General features: G+C 44.0%; 1 protein-coding gene across 6 annotated transcripts in view; it reads right to left on the reverse strand.

Annotated features, from left to right (window-relative positions):
- Window positions 1-24,252, reverse strand: part of AGBL1 (ATP/GTP binding protein like 1) — a 712,193-nt gene that overhangs the window by 472,649 nt on the left and 215,292 nt on the right. For 5 of the 6 annotated variants that reach the window (XM_029574654.1, XM_029574650.1, XM_029574652.1 and 2 more), the window contains exon 19: window positions 4,505-4,634. In XM_029574654.1, the coding sequence (XP_029430514.1) occupies window positions 4,505-4,634 (130 nt within the window). Of the gene's footprint in view, window positions 1-201; window positions 300-4,504; window positions 4,635-24,252 lie in introns of those variants that run through there. The other variant, XM_029574655.1, reaches the window with a different exon arrangement.

Genomic DNA, 24,252 nt, shown 5'->3' on the forward strand with positions numbered 1-24,252 from the left:
ACTGTTTTGTATTATATGCATCTACATCAATCAAAAAAAAATATGCTTAAATAAACAGTATATATGGGCCAGATTAACTTTTTTTTATTGTAGCAATTATAAGCAAAAAAAAAAAAATCAACATCTGTCTTTAGACATCTGGAAGGCAAACCATACATTTTTCATTAAAACATGTATTACAGTTCTTTGTCTGGTAAGCTCCCGGTCTTTTCTTCCGAAGAGCAATGGAGGTGGAAGATACTAGAATGAATAACATTTAAGAGAAATCATTGCTATGAGTCAGTCGAGTCCAGCAAAGACTGAAAAAAAAAATGATTATTTTTCTGAGAAGGATACCTTTTACTGCATGTAAACTAAAATCAATGAATTTTTCAAAGACAGAGAAAAATCAGTTTACCAGCATCTTGTCAGGTACTGAAAGCCAAGAGTAAGGGTGACTGAGAAATCAATACTTTCACTACTAACCTGAGAATATTGACAGTTTACAATGGAGAAGGGCCAAACACTGTAAAACCTCCCTAGCACCCGACTGATTGTAAGCTAAAACCCTGCAGGGACTTCGGAGGCAGAGAGTCACTTATAGCCCCTGCTGCTGTACACTCCCCAAGCAAGATCAAACGAAGGGCATTTCAAAACCTGCCTTTGGAAATACTCTGAATACACCGAGGAAAGGACTTACAAGTCTGCCATGCAGGATCAGTTTCTTCTGGCGTTTTTAGCATCCTCCGGCAATTTGTGCGCATGAAGCTGATTGCAAGGACAATGTATTCAATTATTCACTTTGGAGCTGAATGCCTGCCACAGGTAGCCAAATTTTGGCCACCTGGGAAATAAGTGGATTTTTCAGTCAAAAACTTAGGAGGTAATTTTCAAAGAAGCCATGCTCGTCAATGTAACAGACTACCGTAGCAATTTTCAAAAGCCATTCACTCGAGTAAAGTGCACGTACTCGAATAAAACTACATCTGAAGCAGCCAAAATGTGGCTGCCTGCAAGGTGGCCAGCTGACTTCATTTATTTCGGGATTATGTCGATCCAGTCCCAGTTTTGCTCCACTGAAGGCAGGGACCTGTGCACCTGCTGTTCTTAAGAAAACCAACAGGGAAATGTTGATGCACGCCGTGGAAGGGAGGGGCGGGAGACATCTTCATTGCAACCAGGTGGCAACCACAACACCTGGATTTAGGACCCTCAGACTTTGGAGCCAAAACGTAGGGCTAACCAGTTAACACAGTGCCAAAAAACCGGCAACAGCCAGCTAAGCCTTTTTCATTTACAGACCGCCCCCTCCCCACCCCCAAGGAGATGATCCCCCCTCCCTTGCACCTGACCTCAGTACAAATGGGGGGGGGGGGGGGGTCCAACAGCACCCCATCCATCCAACCTGCTTCCTTGTCTCAATAAAAGGGCAGACACATCCCACTTGGGCTAACACCCCCTCCCCCTCCCCCCTCCACAGGGTCCTATCCCCCATTCTACCCCGTCTAATAAAAATGCAGCGACCAGTCACACCACTGCCCAATCTAAAATAATGCGGGTCTGAAATGCCTCCCTCCCACCTGATCTCAAAGTTATTGCCCCAACCCTACCTGACATCTCCCTTCTTACCCCAGAATCCCCCTAAAGCTCCCTAATGCCTAGCATCAGAGGAATGCAGGATGCTGAAAGTCTTCCTGCCAGCATGGGACTTCTGGAAAATGCAGGATATAGAAGCAGTTTTATTGAGCATGGGGGGAGTTTTAGCTCTTTTTTGGGATTTACTACCATTTGTGTACACTTTTTTTTCCTTAGCTCACTTTTTTTAATTTTTAATTTTATTTTTATTTTTTTTTAACTACCATGGACTATACATATCCTTAGCTTACTACAACAGCAATAAAGTTAATTTTTAGTGCAGTAATTTAAAAAAACATGAAATCATTTTCAGCGCAGATTTTTTTTATGACAATTTAAAAAAAAAAAAAAAAAATTGGCCCCTATGAGAGAGAGAGAGAGAGAATTGCCATGAAGAACTGGATGTTTCCATAGCTTGATGTCCATTTGTATCGTCATGTGAACTGTGTCCGCATGTGAAAGACTCCCCTCACTTCCGTGCTCCTCCAGCCTGGCATCCCAAACCATGCTGCATCCCTAGCCGCAGACATAACGGGCGCCTAATGACAAATCCAGGGCTGATTGGCGTGCCTCGCTATCGGGCCGATGCAATTACGGATGCGCCAAAACCATGCGACCAACCTGGGCGCACGTTTCCTTAATACGCACGCAATCACCTCTCCCGGGCACCCGATGGAATAAGCCAAAGAGCTGCCGCGCTGGGGGATAAGTTGTGCGTCCCTAGCACATCCAGGGCATGGGGTGCCCAGGAGATGTGGCTGTGCAGGGGTTAGGATAACTGGCGCTCAATTTACTTGTGTCCGGTTTTTTTTTACCGGCACAATACGCACGCACGAAATACACGGCCCAGAGCCTGTATATTGTGGGTGTATACTGTGTGCCCCTCAATTTTTTTTTTTTACATCAAGACTTTTCTTTTTTTTTGCATGGTGCTGCTTTCTGTGGTTCCTCTTACTTAGTATTGCAACGATTCTCAGTAGGAGGAACCACAGAAAAGCAATTTTTTTTTTTTCTTTTTAAGCTGAGCCCTTGACATGCAGGAAAACTTTATACCTGCTGCAGGGCAGGCATACAATTTTACAGGTTAAGAAGTGTCCCTTGAGTGCACGGGGATTGCTGCGTAATAGCTACTAGCCTCATCTACATGGCATTTCCATGGGATGAGTGCTATTAGCTGCGACTTTGTTTGGCCGTGTGTTTTGAATGCGCTGATCCCCTTATTGTATTAGGAATTATGGATGTGAGTCCAACCGCTCGTTAAGCTGTGCTCTAGGCTGAGTGCATTTTATTGCATCGGCCCCTATATACAGTCACACATTATAATCACGTTAAGCTGTGCTGTAGGCTGAGTGCACTTTATTGCATCGGCCCCTATATACAGTCACACATTATAGTCACGTTAAGCTGTGCTGTAGGCTGAGTGCACTTTATTGCATCGGCCCCTATATACAGTCACACATTATAGTCACGTTAAGCTGTGCTGTAGGCTGAGTGCACTTTATTGCATCGGCCCCTATATAAAGTCACACATTATAGTCACGTTAAGCTGTGCTGTAGGCTGAGTGCACTTTATTGCAGTCACACATCGCTGGGCTGGCCTGTAAGCTCTTTTCTATAGAGCTCAAATGCCCCTGTTTCTTCCCCTGTGTTCTCTTGGCTTGGTAATTTGGGGAATGGGAGACTAGAATATTGGTTAGATCTCCAAATGCAGCTTTTTCAGTATCCTGACAGCCTATGGCCTTTATCTCTAAATGTACCCTGTTCCTTCCCAAAGTGTCACTGCTGCATGTCAAGATAATCTCACCCTGGCTTGGGAGTTCAGCTTGAAGGAGTAAAGTACTAAAGTATCACAGCAGCTTCTAGCATTTAGTCTATTCCTTCCTAGGGTGTCACTGCTGTGAATCAAGGTAATCTCACGCTTGGCTTGGAAGTTCAGTTTGAAGAATAAAGTTCTAGAGTACCCCAGTAGATTCTGGCCACGACTGCATGCATTTACCCTGTTCCTTCCCAAAGTAGCCCTATTCCGGATTCCAGAGGCTTGTCCCCTATTCCATGTATAATTGGGATTAAGATCCCACTTTCTTCTCACACGCATGACCCCTATGATTCGAAAATCAACACAGTAACACAGACTCTCTCCTGGAAAGACAGCAAACTTCACGTAGCACTAGCTTTCTTCTAAAACACATCACGGTCTCTCTTTCATGAAGACCACCCTCCCCCTGTGGTGCCTTGTGAGCTTGGTTCTGAGGAACCAGGTCCCATTGCCACCACCGTCTTTAGCCTACAGTTGGACAATAGCTTCCCCTTTCTTGTCAGCTGCAGCTGCATCCACCCACAGCAGTGTCTTCCCAGAGTCTTTAATTTGCAAACTCCCCACTTGTACCTTCCTCTGGAGGGGGGGGGCGGGGGGTGTCACCACCACCGGCACTTCACATCTCCTCTGTAATTCTCTCAGGGGTTTGCAACATCTCCATCTCCTCTACATGTTCCTCTGGCTCTACGAAAGCCCTTTCCTGCTCCAGCCCCTCCCCCTCTTCTAGCAAGCTCTCTTCTTTATCCACGTGCACCTGGGCTCCCTAACCATCCAATGATTCACCTGAGTAGTGCAAGGTCTGGAAGGTCCCTCCCCTCTGCTCTCAGTGCCGCTATGACTCCTGGGAGCTGTAGGCATTCTCTTGTTCTGATGGCCTCTCTGCTCTGGAAGTTTTCCTTGGATTATCCCTCTAGCTTGGCTCCCCCTAAGGGTTTCTCTCAGCATATATAATAACCTGGGGGGAGACAGGCTCCCATATTTTCTTGAGAACAGATTGCTTATCAGTGCTCTTTTCCAGCTTATTAATTATCCCAGAATATCTAGAAAAGCGGTTCAGGTAAGAGAAAGACTCACCAGTGGAGTTTTACCAATGCTCTTCAAGTAATTCAAAAGGCCTTTGGTATGGTAAATTGTTGGTTGTAATTGAGGATTTGGGGATATCCATTGTCTATTCAAGTCTTCACCGCTCAGTGAACACCTATGACTGAAAATGTGCACAGAAATTAATGAAAATAGCATTTAGGGAAACACATCCTGGCATGAAGCTCAACAGGTTGCAGAAGAGCGATGTTTCCATCTCTGTCCTTTAGGCATAGCTAAGGCCACTCAGCTTTTCAGGATTACCACAACGACTCTGCATGAGATAGATTTGCATGCAGTGCCTCCACTCTCTGCTGATCTATCTCGGGCAGAGTCATTGCGGCAATCCCAAAAACCTGACTGCTTAGATGTGTCTTCTGGACGGGGTTAGGAACCACTGCAGCAGACTGTAAAATATATTTATTTCCCCCAGCTCCCTATTCTTGTCTGCCTATCTGATCATTCTCTTCACCAGTCTTCCTGGTTTGCTGTTTTGCTTTTTCACTCTCGCTATTTAAAGAAACAAAAATATTTATAATTGATTATTGGTGGAAAGAAGCCTAGCAATCAGAGTTGGATCACAAATCACCAGTCCATCCTGTGTTCACTTCCCTGATTCCATGTTTCCTCCTATTCTTCTCTTATCCTCCCTATCTAAGGAAGGGATAAGCAATATTGGTTGCACTATTATATTGCTGTGGCCAAAACTTTGTCCCAGAAACCCATAAGTAAACAATAATATTCACAAAGATTTCATACAAGCAAAAATCCTTCATTCTCAAATCCATCCACTTTAAACCTTTTTATTACTATATGTATATGCATTTTATGTATTATTATTCATTTTTATGCTTTTTTCTTGTGTTAGTTTTTATGTTATATTATATCTATGTAAAATGGATTTTTGTTTTTTAAATGTAAACAGCTTTGAGCTTTTCCTGAACTTGTGGTAAATCAAGTAACAAAATATTCTAAACTAAACTAAATCTCCAAAAAAGTTAAAATCATTCTTCCAGTGTTATGTGCTTTTGCTTGTCAAGACCCAACTAGCTGTAAGATGCAAATGAATTTTGTTCTAGCATGAAGAATGATTTTTGGTTATTGCAAATGAGTCCACCTAATCTTTGTGGGTACAAGGAACTGTAGCTCAGTACTGAAAAGTATATTGGAGTAAGGAGCCATAGGATTTCTTACTAGTAAATGAGTCCCTTTTATTCAGCATGTATGCTTGCAATATAGAGAGATGTTGCTATATATGAAGGAACTTCCCCTTGAGAGGATGTCAAAATGGTTTGTTCCTGCTGTGGTATGTAGAGAGCACAGGAGGAGTTAAGCGACCGAGCAAAAGAGATAGAGCAGTTTTTTCTCTCTTCCCCGCAGTGAGCTGCAGGAGGCACATACAGGCCGATGCAATATCATACACTGAGCCTAGCACACAGGTTAACGAGTGCTTGGACGCGCATCCATAACCCCGATGCGATAAGGGGAACAGTGCGTCCAAAATGCATGTCCAAACTCGTGCCTAGCTAATAACACTCATCACGTGTAAATTCCATGTAGGCTATTAGCTATTACCCCACGATGCAAAAAAAAAATCCCTGTGCGCCTGAGGCCCACTTTTTAACCCATCCATTTCATTTCATTTATTAAAATTTATTAATCGCTTAATGCAAAATAGGTCTAAGCGATTTATAGATCCTACATTCATAAAAATAGATAAAATAAAACATACAAAAAAACATTAAACAAACAATGTTACACCTGCCCAGAACAGGCAGAAAGTCTTCCTGCATGTCAAACACTCAACTTAGAAACAAAAAACTGCTTTTCTGTGCTTCCTCCTACTTAGTATTGTCATGATACTAAGTAGGAAGAACCAAAGAAAGCAGCACCATGCAAAATAAAGTCTTGAATTTTTTAAAAAAATTGTTGGGTGCACAACATACACCCACAATATACATGCTCAGGGCCGTGCACATTGTGCCAGCAAAGTAGCTGCTGCAGGATAAAACGGACGCTGACAAATTGAGCGCCCCTTTTGTAAACCCGCACATGCAGGGCGTTTAATATTAATTTATTCACTGCTTCACTTACTGCTGATTGGTCCATTCACTTTCATATGTCAGTGAAAAGGACCAATCGGGAATAACCTTGCCAGTGGGTGGGGAGAGAGCTCTGGCCAGGCTTTTGTGGACGCGCAGCCAGTTCTCCTGGGCGTCTGATGCAGAGCGCTGGGGACGCACAAATTATCCATCACGCGTCCCTTTTAGTGCGACAGCTCATTCGCCCTATTGCATCGAGCCCCCAGGAGAGCTGGATGTGCGCTCATTCAAAAACCGTGTGCCCACTCTGGATTCATATTTTTTACGTGCATGATATTGCATTGGCCTGATAGATAGGGACCTTAATTTTCAGTTTTTATTTTCTTTAATTTTCCCTGTGAATCAACCTAATAAATGAAGCTTGACCGACGTGCCGCAAATGCGCAGTAGAGAGCAGCTCTACCGCGCATGTGCGGGTGAGCATGTCGGTCAAGCGGAGCGTCAGCTGTTAAAAAACATGGCGGCGGTGAGGAGCACTATTGGTGGTGAGGAGCGGCGGTGGCGACAATGAGGAGCGGCAGCGAACTCGGTGGTGAGGGAGGGAGGGGGCGGCGGCGGCAGCGAGGAGCGGCGAACTCGGTGGTGAGGGAGGGAGGGAAGCGGCTGCAGCAGCGAGGAGCAGCAAAGTTGGTGGTGAGGAGAGGGGGCGGCGAGGAGCAGCGAACTCGGTGGTGAGGGAGGGAGGGTGAAAGTGAGGGGCGGGGCGGGGAGGAGCTGTGAACTCGGTGGTGAGAGTTAGGGAGGGTGAGATTGGGAGAGGGAGGTGAGGAGAGGGAGGGGAGGGAGGGGAGGGTGAGAGTGGAAGAGGGAGGGGAGGAGAGAGAGGGCAGGGGAGGAGCGAGGGGGGAGGGGAAGGGAGAGGAGGTGAGGGGGGAGGGGAGGGGAGGGGAGAGGGGGGGAGGGGAGAGGGGCTGTGTTTGAAAATGGACTGAAAAAAAATGTAATGTAGCCCGTTTTAACGGGCTTAACGGCTTGTTTAATATAAAAAAGACCAAAAATAATATTTAATTGGAAAAATGATGTAATTTTTTCCACCAATTTTTCCTGTTCTTGTTATAATAAACACTGTTAAATTCCAAGGAAAAATAAAACAAAAACTGAAAATAAAGCTCCCTGAAAATAGCTTTTAGGTGCTAGGAGAGTGAATGTATGCCGCAAGGAAGGCTATTTCCCTATTTTTTAAGACAAAGAAAAGGAAAGTAAATCAAGCCTTGCAATACTAGCTTTTCTCTTAGTCCTAAGGTTGTGGACAGGAGGAGTAAGATTGGGAACATTTTTACTTTTTATATAATTTTGGTTTTCCAGAAAAGGATCTGTGAACCCTTAGCTAATTGCTGTAGTTTGGTGATGAGAATGAGTTACTTACAGGCCGATACAGTACAGTGCACTCCGGTGGAGCGCACTGTTAACCCGCAGTTGAACGCACGTTTTCGACACTCTAGCTTTACCCCTTATTCAGTAAGGGGTAATAGCGCGTCGAAAACGTGCGTCCAACCCCCCCGAAACTAATAGCGCCCGCAACATGCAAATGCATGTTGATGGCCCTATTAGTCATTCCCGCGCAATACAGAAAGTAAAATGTGCAGCCAAGCCGCACATTTTACTTTCAGAAATTAGCGCCTACCCAAAGGTAGGCGCTAATTTCTCTCGGCACCAGGAAAGTGCACAGAAAAGCAGTAAAAACTGCTTTTCTGTACACCCTCCGACTTAATATCATGGCGATATTAAGTCAGAGGTCCAAAAAGTAAAAAATAATTAAAAATAAAAAAATTGAAACATTTAAAATCAGCCTGCAGCTCGCGGGTTGAAAACCGGACGCTCAATTTTGCCGGCGTCCGGGTTCCAAACCCGTGGCTGTCAGCAGGTTTGAGAACCGACGCCGGCAAAATTGAGCGTCGGCTGTCAAATCCGCTGACAGCCGCCGCTCCTGTCAAAAACGAGGCGCTAGGGACGCGCTAGTGTCCCTAGTGCCTCCTTTTACCGCAGGCCCTAATTAGCATAATTTTATTTACTGTATCGCACGCACAGGACACTGGCCTGTGCCCGCTCTCCTGCGTTTCTTTCTGTATCGGCCTGATAGTGAGAAGGAAATACACAGTGTTAAACCAGTACTACACAGCAAGGAAGAAAGAAGCGTGCCGTGTACCCACATGGCTCTCAACCAAGGACAAGGAGAGGAGGCAGGAAATCTAACTAGATCAGGGCACTAATCATGGCCACTGCCAAGAATCAGAAGGACCTCAGTTAAACAACAGGATTTTGAATGTAGCAGTTGTAGAGGGTAAGGAAATAAAAGCAGCAGTTCTCTACCAGGTACGGCACAAGCACAGATACCGAGCCACCCCACCTTACTGAGAAGCAAGGCCACAACACGGACAGGGCACTCCCCACCCCCCTCCATGGCTCCCAACAGGGTCATTGAAACAGAAAAGAATGGAAGGAGATAGTGACAAAAGGCAAGGGGGTTTGGAGTGGTGGAATAAGGGAAGAAGGCAGTAGAAGGGCAAAAGGGAACAGAGGCCCAGTTGCCTGGTGGCTATGGAATGGAGGGTGGGGGGGGGGGGGCTTAGGGGTAAGGCTGGGGCTACAGTCATTAAATTCACTGCAGGCTTGGCCCCAATTTCTTTCTCACTTCAGAGTGCTTAGTAGGCAGCCACCTTTAGGAAGTCTATTCTTGATAAGGAAACTGCAATACACAAGTGGCAGACATCTTGTTAAGGTCAAAGAAACCATAGACGTGAGGTTATTAGGTAGATGAGACATGAGGGCAGTCCTATTTAGGAGGTCAGCAGTGACCATTTTTAGGGGATTAACAGCACATCGGCAGTAGCCATTGCATTGCAATTGCTGGGTTATTCTTGGCTTTTCACATTGTCTGGTCCTTCATCATCCCACAAAGAGTATAGTGCAGTGAGAAGTCACATCGCGCTATAGAAAAATCTTCCCGAGTGCAGTCCAAGATGGCTGCCACACAGGATGCACGCTAGGAACTCGGTCTGCTGGAATATCCCTGATTCAAGCCTAAACTTTGCCTGGTCACTTAATTTCTGGATTCAACATGCCTCACACCAAAAGAAAGGCAAGAATCAGAGACACCATTCTCTCTATGCCTATTTCTGATTCTAAACAGCCGACAATCGAGTCACTTCTAGCAGGGCCCATGCTTTCTCGGCCAGAGGGAGAAGCCACAAGAGAAACTAACGACGAGCAGACGCAGTTCCTACAGGCAGAGGAGACATCCCTCAGCCCCGGCGCACCAGTAGTACCCAAGCCTCCTTGCGGGCCTCCCCGGATAACAGAGGACCCGAAGAACGAGCGGAAGGAAAGATCGACCGCAGCCAGCCTCGATTCCCCGAGAAGCATAGGAGGAGGATCATTTGCTTCGGAGAGCTCAGTGTTTCAGAGCTCCACGGGCTCGAGGGCAAAGGAACAACTTGGCAATAATGGAGAGAAGGGCCCAGCAGAGCCAGGAAAAAAAAGAGCTGGCGATTAAGGTAATTTGTGATCAACCCTTGATAAAACCATCTAAGATTACTTTGGAACAAATATGGGGTGTATTGAAATCAATGGATAAATGTATTAAAGATTTAACATCATTAGTTAAAGAAAATATTAACAAAGTACAGAGCCTGGAGAATAAGGTGAAAGTGTTGAAACAACCGTGAAAGAAATGGAAATTAAAGTTGAAAACATACAACAGGTACAAGATAACTTGATAAAATCTGAAAATATATATAACAGGAAGTTGGAAAATCTGGAGAATGATATTAGAAGATCTAATTTGAGAATTTTGAACTTCCCAAAGTCTAAAATGACGTCTCCTCGTGAGTTATTTAAAAGTTACTTAATGAACATGTTAAAATATCCAGAGCAAGCTATTCCTGCAATTTCCAGGATATTTTATATCCCTACAAACAAAGAAGTGAGAAATGATTTGCAAATAGATGAAATACTGATGAATCTTTCAGCGATTCTTGAAATGTCTCAAGAAATTATAATAGACGCTCGAGTCGTATTATTAGTGCCATTTACTTTTTCTTCAGAAAGAGATTCAGTGCTGAGGTTGGCATTCAGAAATCAAACTCAAGAATTCTATGGCCAACAGATACGGGCATTTCCAGATATAACAAAAGTCGCCCAATTAAGAAGGAAATTTCTAACTATGAGAAATGAGGCAGTATCAAGAGGGACAAAGTTCCATCTGCAGTTTCCTTCAAAATGTATAATTATATTTCAAAATTCAAGATATGTTTTCAATGAACCAGACCAATTACGCTTACACCTGGACTCTCACTCCTGACATGACTCTGTTTGGGATTGGCAATAAGTAATAGTATAGGCAAACTGTGTAGCTATATTGATTAATTTCTTCTGATTCTGCTCTTTGAACATTATTGGACTCCCAATATTCTTATAAATTTAAGACAGGCTATTAGTATGTGTAATTTTAGTTTATATATTCTTTACTTCTTTGAGACTCTATGTAATGAGCCTGAAATATTTCAGAACAATGTTCTTTTGTTTATTTGAAATTCAATAAAAAGAAAAGAAAAAAAAAAGAAAAAAAGAAAAATCTCGCCGAAGTTAAATGCAAAGATTCATGTTCTCCATTGGGGGTTCTAACATAACACATGACCTCATCATAGAAAGTTGCCCAGGAATGTACCAGCCCAATGGGATTTATTTATCTGATGTTGGCCTTCACATTTTTACTTACAATTTATAGGCTGCAATCAAAAGCTTAAGATTTGTTATGGCTGCAACAAGGGTGCTGAGGAACCCTTGGCAAGTGATGCTTCATTGCCAAGGGTTGTGGCAGGGGTGGCCATGTCTGCCACATAATAGCGAATGAGGTGTTAAGACCGTAGGGCAGGGGAAAAGCAAGAAATAGATTTTCCTACCCATTTTATTTATCTATTTTATTTTGAGAAATTTGGGACATTGGACACATTTTTCTTCGATGGCCAAGCACGACTTTACTGCACAGGCTCAGTAGTGACTCCGGCACTTCAACGGATAAGGAGCAAGGAGTGGCTACGGTTAGACCAACCAACCAGGCTCACTAGAAAGTGAAGGGTGGGCAGAAAAACTGTCACAGCTTTAGGACCTCTCCAGCAGTTAGGCGGGGGGCTCAGGCATTGGGAAATAAGGAACATATGCATCAGAGAAAGAAAAGGGGGTCCAGGTGGAGTATCTAGGTTCAGTAATACTATATAAAGTTTAGGCCCAGTTGGGTAAAGAAAAGCCACCCAGCTCCACAAATTCAGGTGAGCTGAACTGATACACAGTGGGGCAAGTTAACAGCGTGGATTGATGGTTAACCTTGGGACTCTGCCATTATTCCACCCACAGAGTAGGCTGAGACAGGTGCTACAGCTCTCCTGTAAAGGATCACATCTTGGACTGAGCTTAAGGTGTTTTAGGAGTTAGAATCCCCCCCTCAAGAAGGTTAGGTAATGTTTGTTGGTTCTATATAAGAATTATTATCAGGTAATGTGTTGTGTATAACTTGAATAAAACTGGGACCTGTTAGTTTCACACAGGGAAAATGGTGCAGCTGGCAAAAGTAGTCAAGCGAGAAGAGAGAGAGAAGCAGACAAGATCACACTACTAGGGCACAACAGGAGGCAATCTGTAAATTCATTGTCACTGCCTCAACGGCTTGCTTAAGAATAGCTTCAATCCTTCTATCATGTACATCCTTCAAGGACGCTTCTCCCTCTCGGGGATAGTCATCCACTTAGACATGGAACATACCAGAGCATCCACTCTAGGACAACGCAAACACTCTCTCATAACCGGATCCAGGGGGTACAGATCTTCCAGTATCCAACCCCCTTTAAAATTTGCCTCTGGGGCATCCCATTCCAGATCAATATATTCCTGGATGGCTTTATGTAATGAAACTAAAATGGGATTCTTCCACCCTCAGGGAGCTGAGGCGAGCCCCAGCGCTTAAGCATAGGACTGGAAGAGGGAGGAGCCACTGGCCAGACAGAAATGGGGGAAATGGAGGACTGCGCCTGAAGAAAGACTTGGAAGCCTTGAAAAGATTCCACCCAAGAAAAAGCAGCCAGGTCCAGACCAAGCCCAGAAGGAACTGGAGCTGGTCCCACAGAACTGCCCTCACCAGCGGAGGAGCAAGTCAAGGGAGAACCAAGATCTGGTGCCCCCTCCCCCCCCCCCCCCAGTCAAGGCCGTGGCCAACCCATCATCAGAATGGGAAGAGCAAAATCCGAGGAAGACAATTCTCCCTGTGCATCTGAGCAGCATTGACACAGGTTAGAAGCCAGGTCAGGCTGAGAAGCCCTAATATGACAGGCAACACAAATAGGAAGACGTTTAGGTTTCTTGCTTACCAGCGCCATTGCTGTGGTAAACGTGCATCAGAACTGCTCGTGCTCAAAAATGAAATGTGCCCAAAAAATAAGCAGCAAGGCACATGCACAACATGGGCGCCAAGTTAAACGTGTAAAACATGTTGTGTGCGTAAGAAGCACGCTAAAAAACCGAGCGCACAATGCACACAAAGCCGACACACTGCACACACCTACAGCCTTTAGAGGGCAGCAGAACACATACAAGAGCGCGCGAAAATGGCCGCCGCAGCCTACCACGCGGCGTGCAAGCAAAAAGCCTACGTGAGGGGCCTGGCCAACCGGGGCCCACTCAACCCACCAAGCTGCACCAGTTCCCCAACCCCAATGGGAGTGGGAACGAATGTCAGCACAGCATGCCAAGAACGGAGACTGGAGGAAGTCCTGAAACCCCTCTAACTGTCTCTGATTCAGGGAAAACTTTCTCCTTTTTTTTTTTTTATTTTAAACCTTACCTGAGCTCAGCGCTTACCAGCTGAGTACAGAGACAGTCTTCGACTGCAGGGGGAGAGGTCATCTGCCATCACCGCTGCACTCAGCCTCCTGCACCCGCTGCCTTTCAGCTGAGCTAGCAGCTAAGTCCATGTTGGGAAACCCAGCTACCGGACCAAGGCACACCTCTGAGGGGGCCACAGAAATAGCCTCAGGAATTCTCACCTGGGGGAGGAAACTTTAAGTATCACCACAGGAGATTGGGGCTTTCTTTTTCTGAATTTAAAATTTCTCCTTTCAAAAAGCTCAAAGCAATCCCCATAGGAAGATGCACATCCACCATCTGCTGGAGACAGAGAATACTGGCAGGTTAGGGTTACTGCAGGGTTATATATACTATGACGCCAGCTTGCTACATTATCCATCTGCTGGCACGGGAGCATAAACCCACTGGTCCTGAGTCCATCTGTCTACACGCTAGCAAATGGCCTGTTGGTGTGCAGTCCCCAAAATGTGAAAAACTGAGTAGGGCAGGAACAAGTCAAGTAGATAGTTGCTGTTAAACAAATGTAGATCAGATTATGTTTACAAGAATTCTATTTTTGCTGTATTCATTAGTGGCTCTTGCTTTAGTCGCTTATTGATCCAGCATAATTAAGTACAGCTTGAATGTTTGCTGGAGGCAAAAAGCACATTTATCTGCCTACTTATTTCTGGTATTGTGTACCTAACGTTGACCAAGAATTTTGAAGTAAAATGCTCAGTACAGCACAAGGTACAGAAGTCTCAGAATCCACACCAATATATATTAACAGAGTGTCTCCTGACTACCAGATTTGAGCCACCTTTTCCATTTTCCCTATATAATCTTCTTCCATTACTCATGAATTCAAAATGTTATTTATACTCTATCTCTTAGGGTCAGCATTTATAATACAGGAGACCCCATCTGCTGCCTGAACAGGTGGGTTAAGGCAGAATCTGTCTCTTCTCCTCCATGATTACTTTGTTTCTGTATTTAAAGCCACCTTTAATTATTCGCCTTCTGCTGCTTGTCAGTTCATGCATACCTCTTCTTGGAAGCCAAAGGTCCAAATGCTTTAATTAAATTATTGTACTGATGTAAAAAAAAAAAAAAAAAAAGACGGCATTACAACTCATTTGCATGGGCAACACAAAGTTTCACAGCATCTCTTCCTCTTAATAGTGATGACATTCACGGATACAGTTCAGTATTGTTTATAATGGTTTTTGGCCAAAGGATGGTGAAAAATATTAAGTAGATCTAATACAGGTAGCAAATAAAATGAGCTCTGATATTTTTTGCCAGTTCATGAAATTTGTTTCTAAACACAAGGTCCTTATTGCAGCACTGCTTGCCTCTCTGAAGAGTTAAGACTTTTTTTTTCTAAGTTCTCATTAATTTAATAGCGTATGATCTTTATATTGGTTCAAGGTAACTGTGAACCCTACATGTACTAAGTTAAACTAATGGGTAATTGTATCAAAAGCATAGTTAAGACTTAATTAAGTGCATAAAACAATACGTTACAAGTGTAACTCGGCTCAATGTGGGTTTTCATCTGCCTTAAAAAAAACAACAAACAAGTATTGTAATTTTGTTGCACGCATAAATTTATCTGCCCAAGAGCATGAGCATTGTGGCGTGAGAGAGAGGGCCATTTCCGTGGCATTAAAGATTTACACTCTCAATGTTATGTGCATAAACGGCATGCGATGTACTTTTCATTTCTTAGTTTCCATGGAAAATAATGCGTGTGGAGTAGACAATGCAATCTATGCATGTTCTTTCCCTCCCCCAAGCTAAATAGGCCCCTGGGACTGCCTCCTTTAAATGCGCCTAAAAGGATGTGAGCTGCAAGACAATGCACAGACTTTTAGCATTTTCAGACCGCTAATCTATGTGGATAAATCGCTATTCACCCACATAAATGGCCTTGAAAACTGTCCTCATAGCAACCCAGTCTTCAAAGTCAATGTGGGCGTGTATCTTCCGGTTGAAAATCGGGCTGGTTTAGGGCATGCTCGAAATGACGCAGACAACTTGAGGTGCTCAACTGAAAATTTGTCCCGAGAGAATAAACGGCATAGATCACATGACATTTCAAAGTGTCAACACGCTGCGCTGTGTCTAACAAACGTGCTTAAAAATTGCTAATTATTCCCGAGACTCGACTGATTGAAATAAGGTCACATGGTCTACTTTTAGCAATGGATAGAAGAAAAATCAGTCAATAGCACTCACAGATTGCTGTCACTTTTATACCACATTATTATTTTTATGCATCTATTCAAACCACCTTTCCCAAAAAGATCTGCACCAACCACTGTGATGTAAATATTGATAGGTAACTAAATGAATAGCTGTAAAACATCCGTCTCATAGATATATGGTTCTGTTTTTAATTTGAAGTTGTCATTTGTTTATTGGAGTAAAAGACAAACCATGTCTTAGTACAGAACTCCAGTGGCCATGTTTATCATGGGGGAAAAATAATTCTTTCCATGTCACAGCAGCTTTTCTTAGAGCATCATGGACATTTTTCAAAGATGGCAGGTAAGTGAACTTTTGAGATCATCTAGGTCATTGGCTGTAGGCCACATCTGAAGAAGGAACCTAGACTTTCTCAAAGGTTTATGTAAAACAACATTTTAATGCAATTTTCATCTTTGGTCAATAAAAGCTACCACAACCTGAAAGCGATCTATATCATGTGTTGCTATCACAAATTGCTCTAGTCTGAGATTTCAACTAATTTAGAAAATGTCTATTTAAAGTGCAATTTGCCGGCACATGTTATGTACAAAGTAATGTGCAGATTTCACATGTGGACTATTTTTATTAATTATATATACTAGAGTAAACATGGTTAAACATTGAAAAGACAAATAAAACAATTTCAAAGCATAAACACCACCCATATCTTTAAAATCAAATAGTATAAGCAACACTATATTTTCAAGTGGTCTCAGAGGCAGAAGTTATAGTTGCACGGACTAGTACTTCCAGTGCAGAGTTACATCATAGCATGGCACTGTGTCCCAAAGCTGTACCTGCCCTATGGCCAATATGGTCACAGCTGTAGGCACCATCCACTAGGGGGCTCCACAGCCTCCTCTCAATCCTGATGCTGCAATTAGGTGCCTCTCTTTTCCTCATACCATCCATCGCCAAAGAAGAGGTTACTCGTCCCGTCCCTTTCCCCCTTCTGGGGTGGCCTGCAAGGCCCAAGAGAAGCTATGACTCTACTTCCATATGGCCTACCGGGTGTTTAACTATTCTTTCTGATCCTGCATTTCCTTCCCTCCTCAGATGGCCTGAAGAGCTGAACATATATAGTAACACCATAATGACAGCAGAAAAAGACCAAATGGTCTGCCCAGCAACTTTCGTATGGTACAAACTGCTGCTCCATGCAGGTTACCCCAAGCCTTATGTTAAGGGTGGTAATATTAACATTCAAAACCAAGCACTGTCAAAACCATAAAGAAAATTAACACTAGCAACATTTTTACAGGGTGAGTAGCCTTTTTTGATAATTCAGACAATGCTAGTTGAACGTGCTTTAGGACTTGGCCATAGAAGCAGTCCTGTGCTTTTTCCCTACTGTCTGTGTATCAGTACCATGAACCGTAAAAGTCAGGGCCCAGCATTGACTGTATTCTGACTCCAATTCCCCTCCCCCCTCCACCAAAGCAGAGAGCAATGCTGCACTTGTGTCAGCCTCTTCCAGCTGTCGCATGCACTTCTCAGGCAACCTGCTTCTCCGCCTTAATAAAATGCGATATTAGTAAGAGTAATCAATGTTGTAATAATAATTTTGATTTTTTTTTAGCCTTCCTTTCCAAAACCCACTCAAGGCGACTCTCACACAAGCTGCACATCAGGTCACACTGGCAAGTGCTGCACTGGTCTGGCAGGCGGGTAATTCAACGTGGCGTCCAGGTGACTCTGGAAAGCCACGAGATATTCTGCAAGCAGCCATGCAGAAAGCAGGCCACGATTTCAAATTCAAGCATATGTCCACTCACTCGCCCATACTTGCTCGTTTTTAAAATTGGCATGTACGCGTGTAAATTCCAATTTTAAGAAATGTACACACACAGCAGGCTAACGCACATGATTTATGTTATCCTTTAGAACCACGTAAGTGGACGCACATACTTTTAGTTCAATAACAAGTCGATCTTCAAACACAATGTACATAAGAACATAAGATTCGCCATACTGGTATCTTGTGTGTGAAAATTAGTTTGTTTGCTTGCAGGCTGAAAAAATACGCGTTCCGTTGCCCGTTTGGCACCCTATTGACAACGTACCTGGATTTGACTAGGGGGCAGCATTATCCCAGGCCAGTTTCATTTACCCTGGCTAACAAACGAGCTGTAGATGAGACTTTTTTTTTCTTGACTTGCTTAGGACGTTTTTGATTAGCTTTCGAGAGTTAAGCGCCCTTCGTCGGGATACTGCAACATAAACTAAGGACGGTGTTGTCTGAATATATAAGTAAATTACATTCCATTTAGAATGAACTGAAAATGGTCTTTTTTTTATTTTGAACAGTGTAAAATTTACATTTGTGTTGTAGGTAATTAAAAGGAATTTGAAAGAAAGAGAAAATGTGAAGAATCCTGCTGATCGGTGAGAGAGGCCGGAGGTTAAATGCAAAAAATCAGCTTACCCAGACACAAAATCAAATATTACAGAGATGACCAAAAGGACACCTCCATGGGGGAGCACTTCTGAAAACCAGATCACTGCATCAGTGACCTTATGATCAGGATAATTAAAGGAAATTTTAAAACTATCCAGGAAAGTAAGACTTTTGATTAGACACTTCAAAACTAAACCCAGGTTTCTTAATCCATTATGCCATAAAATTATATTGCCTTTCACCTTCTGATCGCAACTGCTGTTGTACTCTACTGAGATCTATGTGGATTAGCAGAATATAAATAATATTAAATAAAAATTAATAAATACGTCGAATCAACCCCCTCTAACTCCCTTTCCCTTCATACTATCATTGGAATGTTATATTTATATTTTCTGGTAAATATTTTTTGTTTACTCTATCCTGACCTAAGGAAGGGAGTATAAACTACCGAAAACTAGTTGAGAAATGTATTGTTGGTAAAAAAAAAAAAAGATATCACCTTATTTTTCTGTTAACCTTTATTTCCATTCACGGGAGCCACACTACTTTGTATTATGCATAGTGTTTCTAATTATCAGTTAAAACCAATAAACCCTGAGAAAAACCCCCGATATGAAAAATGTAGCTATTAGTTTTAGCCAATAAGCACCAGGTGTTACAATCCGGCCTGTGGCAGGATCCACAGGCCGCCTCTCCACCTCCTTCTTTTCTTCACTCCCGCGGCCCGGAGGCCGGTGATGTGTCCCCTCATGCGGCTGGAGCCGCGTTGCTGCATCTTAAGTGGCCCGGAGGCTGCAGACGCGTTCCTCACGCAGCCAGAGCCGCGCTTTGCTCCCCAAGCGGCTTGGAGGCCGTCGGCACTTCCATTACGCGGCTGGAGCCTCGCTACTGTATCTTAAGTGGCCCAGAGGCCGCCAAAGCTCCCTACATGCAGCTGGAGCCATGCCACAGTGTTTCCTATGGCCCGCAGGCCGCCAACATCATTCTCATATGGCCAGGAGGCTGCTGACCCTATCTCATACGGCCAGGAGGCCTACATCCCTGACCTTGCCTGGAGTCCAGAGACGCCTTGGTGCCTTTCCATGCAGCAGGGAAGCTGCATTCGACGTGCTGGGCCTGGTTTACGGCCTAGCTCTTCTCCTGCACTCTTCAACAGCATGGGCGCTGTCCAGGGTCCTGCCCCTTCCTCCTAAGGGGCAAAGCCGCGTCTTCCTTCTAGTCTTAAAGGGACAGCAAGGGAGAGGTCCTCCAGTGATGTCATCAAGGGAGGCTTCTCTTCAGCCCTATAAAAAGGGTCTGGCTTCATTCTCTCATCACCTTTGCAAGGAGTTAGTCCTCCTTGGGACTCCACGTCTTCGTCTCCTCTAAGGCACTCTGTTCCATGTGGGATCCTGTGTCTTCATCTTGGTCTCTCATCATGTCCTGAGTTTTCGTCCCGTCTTGGATCCAGTGTCCAGAAGTTTCCTGTTGTCTTCACATCCAGATACCTCTTCCTTTGGCAAGCCTCAGGTTCCAGCCTCGGGTCTGTCTGTCTCCGAGCCGTTGCTCCGAGTTCTGCTCTCCGAGCCTTGGATCCTGTGGTCCTGCCTGAATCCTGATCCTGACCTGATCTTCAGAGTTCCTTGCTCCTGCCTTACTTCATGCTTGAGATCCTGTCTGAACCTGCTCCGTTCCTGTGTGGCCGTGCCTTGCCTTCACTGGCTGTGTAGGGCACGCCTCGGTGCAGGCCTCATCGGAATCTTTGCCATGTTTGGATTTGCTTCACCTGGAGTCTGCCTTACCATCGGCATGGTCCACGACCAGCCTGAGTGGCTGTGTAGGGCGCGCGGTGAGACAACGCTCATTCAATGCTCTCTGCCATCTTGAACTCTAGTTCCCTGAGTCGATGTCCGAGTTGGAAGTCTGCTTCATTGGTAACGTGGTCCACGACCTGCCTTCACTGGCTGTGTAGGGCGCGTGGCATGGCTGTACTTCTTCAGTAGTCCTCTCCATGCAACACTCCTCACTTCCTGCAACCTCGTTTGAGTCTTCATCTGCAACCTCGTTTGAGTCTTTGCCTGTAACTTCGTCTAAGTCCTCGTTGTCCCAGCCCTAGCCACTGTCCGTCCTTTTGTATGTGCTGTTTCCTGTACGGCAGGAACGAAAGGGCTGTCAAGTGGCCGGAGGGCTACTCCAGAGACCACATTGCATTGTGGGTCTCTTCCATGCACTAAAGTTCAGCAGCGGCTAGGGTCCTGCATCTCCAGCCTGTCCGCCCATGCTTGGGCACTCCTCGCCTGCCGCGGTGCTATCCGGAGCTCCTCTCTGGTTGCATGGTGGTCCAAGGGTTCACTCATTTCCAGCTTCCCACAATGGGGAGCACCCCCAGTGCTCCCTCCTATCGTGATTGCAACCCAGATACTGAGCTCCTCTGGTATGGCCAGCTTGACCGGCAACTTCTGGGTAGGAGGGAGACTGACACGGTTTTCAGGCTAGGGATATTTATGTAAAAACTACAAACCAACAGAAAGATGACCCATGAAAAGTACGGATAGCCAAAACTGAAAAAAAACCCCCTCTTGTTCCTATTAAACACAGAAATCTATAACTGTATACATTTATCGCCCAACCATTCAACTTAGAGAATAATAACCACGTTTTCAGGATAGGTATTTTCACTGAATATAAAAGCTAGAAATAAGAGATATCCAATAAAACTTCAAGATGTAACCATAAATTGAAAAAAAATGACTTTTTCCCATTAAATTTAGAGGTCTCTCTGTATGCATATTACCTTCCCAACTATTTAACCTCCAGCAACCAGTATTCAGAGTACATATAGGACATAAAAGCAAGAAACATGAAAACATGTTTTTTCCATAAAACTTATTGATCCCGCCACAAATTATCTTAGGTTTTGCTCTACAATTCCTTTCAGACTTGTTTCCAAATGCTTTTAATTTTTTTTTTTTTACCGAATGACACTTTGCAGAAAACCATACAGAGAAGAGAGAGACGGAGAGAGAAATCTGAGAAAAAAAGTACCAGCACTCTTTTTTCCCAGTTCTCTACAGATTTCTTTTTTTTTTTTTTTTTGTGGAATGACTTTTCGTCAGCTGTTCTTTTTTTTAAGATGCCATGTTGTTGTTGTTTTTTTTTTTCAGGAAATGTGTTAAGAATAATTGTATTCATGGTTTACGTGGTTGCAGCAAGTACTAGTAAAGATGAAGTTTGCCGTATTCTGAAAGACTAAGACGGAGGTTCTTTTTAAAGCCATCCAGTAGGTGCTGATGTTGACTGATGCTGCCCTATACCAGCGTTAAGGCATTCTGTTGTTTTACATCCCTTTTTCCTTGCAGATATTCATCTCCTCCTTCGGTTGTTGGAATGCAGAGTGAATGGTGATTGCTCTATAAAGATCAAACACAATGTTATCCCCGTAGAGCTTAGAGCCCTAGGCACTTATTACCTCAACTGACATCACTCACAAGATATTAGGGGTCCTATCTCACCATTTTGCTATAATGGACAGGAAATTTCATATTATTTTATTCTGCCAAATACAACATTAATTTTTTTCAATAACTCTTTCTCTCTCACTTATTTTTATTTATTCTTTTTCAATCAAATTCAGTGCGGGCAAGATGAGGTGCATCTGTTTTCACTGAATGTGCCAGCAGCTTTAATAAAATAGACTTCTTGTAGTTAAACCATTATGCCTGTACAGGACACTTTAGTTAGAATGGTTATACAAAACCATTGGATATACCAGGTCAGATTTTTGCAATAGAATACAATAAATTTATCCTGATGGTACTAGAGATACAACTGTTAATTCTTGTTGTGCCCGTCGGTCTTCGACAGCTTCACCCCGCATGCCTCTCTCTACTCTCGGCTCCTCCTGCTCACCCTGGACTGATGGCTGCCACGGCATCTGTTTGCTTTTCTCTCCGGTGTCCCCGGCCCGGCTTTGGTGTTGTCTCCTGTCATTCTCCTTCAAGGTACCTCTAGGGTGTGCGTGCGCGCATGCCGCCCTCATCTTTAACTCTACGTTGGCGCAAACCTCAGGGGCGTCCCCCTGTTCTGACGTCACAACTTCCGGGTATATCTGCCTACAGTATTTGCTAGCTTGTTGAGTTAGCAACAGGATTCTTACGGATGGGATTCGCTCACCGTTCCTAAGCTACTCTGCCACTTCAGCGTTTTCTGAAACTCTTACTACCCTTCGGGGTCTCTAACGGGGTACCCGCTCCTTGGGGGCCTCTCTGCTTCTTTCAGGTGCTATGAGGAAACCGGCACTCGCTCCTCAAGGGCCCATGTTCCCTGTGTCGCTGCCTGCAACCTCTACCCTTCAACTTGGAAGAGCTAACTTACAGATCATCAGTGAGTACAGATACCATCTCTCTCCAAGTACTGCTTCATGGGAATCAGGTACTCGCTCCTTGAGGGCCTTCTCTCTGCTCCGGTGCCAGACCTCTCGTCTAGTGGAATCTCTGTTACTGCTAAGTGAGTACAACACTTCCGAGTCTCTCTGCTCTAAGGGATCAGGTACTCGCTCCTCAAGGGCCTGCTCTCCCTATCTCGGAGCTTCTCCTATTTCTACATTGGGACTCTGAATGTTAATCTTATTGTGTGCTCATAACTCTCAGTCTCTTTCCACTACAGCACTGCCTTGCAGAGGATCCACTGTTCCAGCGTTCTGTGTGAGATGCACCCAGCCAGGCTCTACAACCACTACTCACTACTGCCACCTCTGGTGGTCACTTAAACTGTCTAATAAAAGATTCAAATCTGTGTTTGTCTGTCCGGAGTCTAGCCTGACACCGTGGTTCTTTATCGGACTGCCCCGCGTGGGCGTGGTCAGCTGCCACAGTGTCCAAGGATCCACCCAAACACCATTAACCATAACAATTCTATCAAGTTGGCCATGCTTTATTTACTGTTTGTTTTCCTGTTTAATTTTTTAAAACACTTGTATTCTGCATAAATGCAACATACTTGTTGTTCAGAGTAGTATCAGAGATTAATTTAATTTCTAATAAGGGCACATACTAAAACCTAATAGGTGACTAAAATCATTATCTAAAATAGTGTTTCTCAACCCTCTCCTATTCAGTTGGGTTTTCAGGTTTACCACCATGAATATGAATGAGATAGGTTTGCATACTCTGGTCTCCAATGTATCCATATCTATCTCATGCATATTCATTACTGATATCCTGAAATCCTGACTTGTTAGGTATGCCTCTAGAAGAGGATTGGAAAATCTGATTATGATATGTAGTAAAACCAGTTGCAATATTTCTTTGTTTGCCTGTCCTGTTATTCTAATAGATAATACTGACACCTTATGACCACTCCTAGTACTGCAGCCTCTTGCATCTCTCACAATTAGCATTTGCTAAATGTAGGGTCCTTCATTTTCAGTTTAGGCATAGTTTGTTTGCTTTATTTAGGGGGGGGGCAAGGTCTAGGGAGGATATCTTGGGGAGGGAAGGAGGGATGATTCTGCACTAGTCTTGAATGTTTGGGGAAGGGGGGGCGGCGGCATCCCTCCCAAACTATGCCTACAGATTAAAATGATTTTCACAGAGTTTTGTAAAGGTGAGAATCAGTCTAAACTGATTTTCATCCTAATATTTAAAAAAATATAGCTGCAGGCCTGCGATTCTTTCCATCATCTTCTCCCCTAGAAGACTGACAGTGGGACATACGCAGAAACTAGGCGTGGCCCGTAATGCAGGAAAAAAAATGTATGGGAGCATCATGCATAGCCACAGTGCAGGAGGAAGAATGAATCTGCTGGTGGAGATTGGAGATCGGATCCTCTGCCAAAGCCAGATTCTTTATTGGAGCTTCTCTGGAGGACTGAGGCCAATTTGCTTTTTAAATTTCACTCTGAATCCCACAGACAGAATCATACTAGAAAAGGAGCTTTCCTTATCTTGAAGCGCATTCATAGTTTGTGAGAGGACAGGACACTATACAGAAAGACCACAATTCTCTCAGATTCATCACTATGAAAGAAACAATGCATGAGCATTTGTTTATATAGTGAATACAAATCTGTGATGACAAGTATTATAGAGATGTGAATCGGAACCGGAATTGGTTCGGATTCCGGTTCGGATTCACATCGTGGTTTTTTTTTTGTCCGGCCCGATCATGGTTTT

The sequence above is a fragment of the Rhinatrema bivittatum genome, chromosome 13, assembly GCF_901001135.1.
Source record: "Rhinatrema bivittatum chromosome 13, aRhiBiv1.1, whole genome shotgun sequence".
NCBI lineage: Eukaryota > Metazoa > Chordata > Amphibia > Gymnophiona > Rhinatrematidae > Rhinatrema > Rhinatrema bivittatum.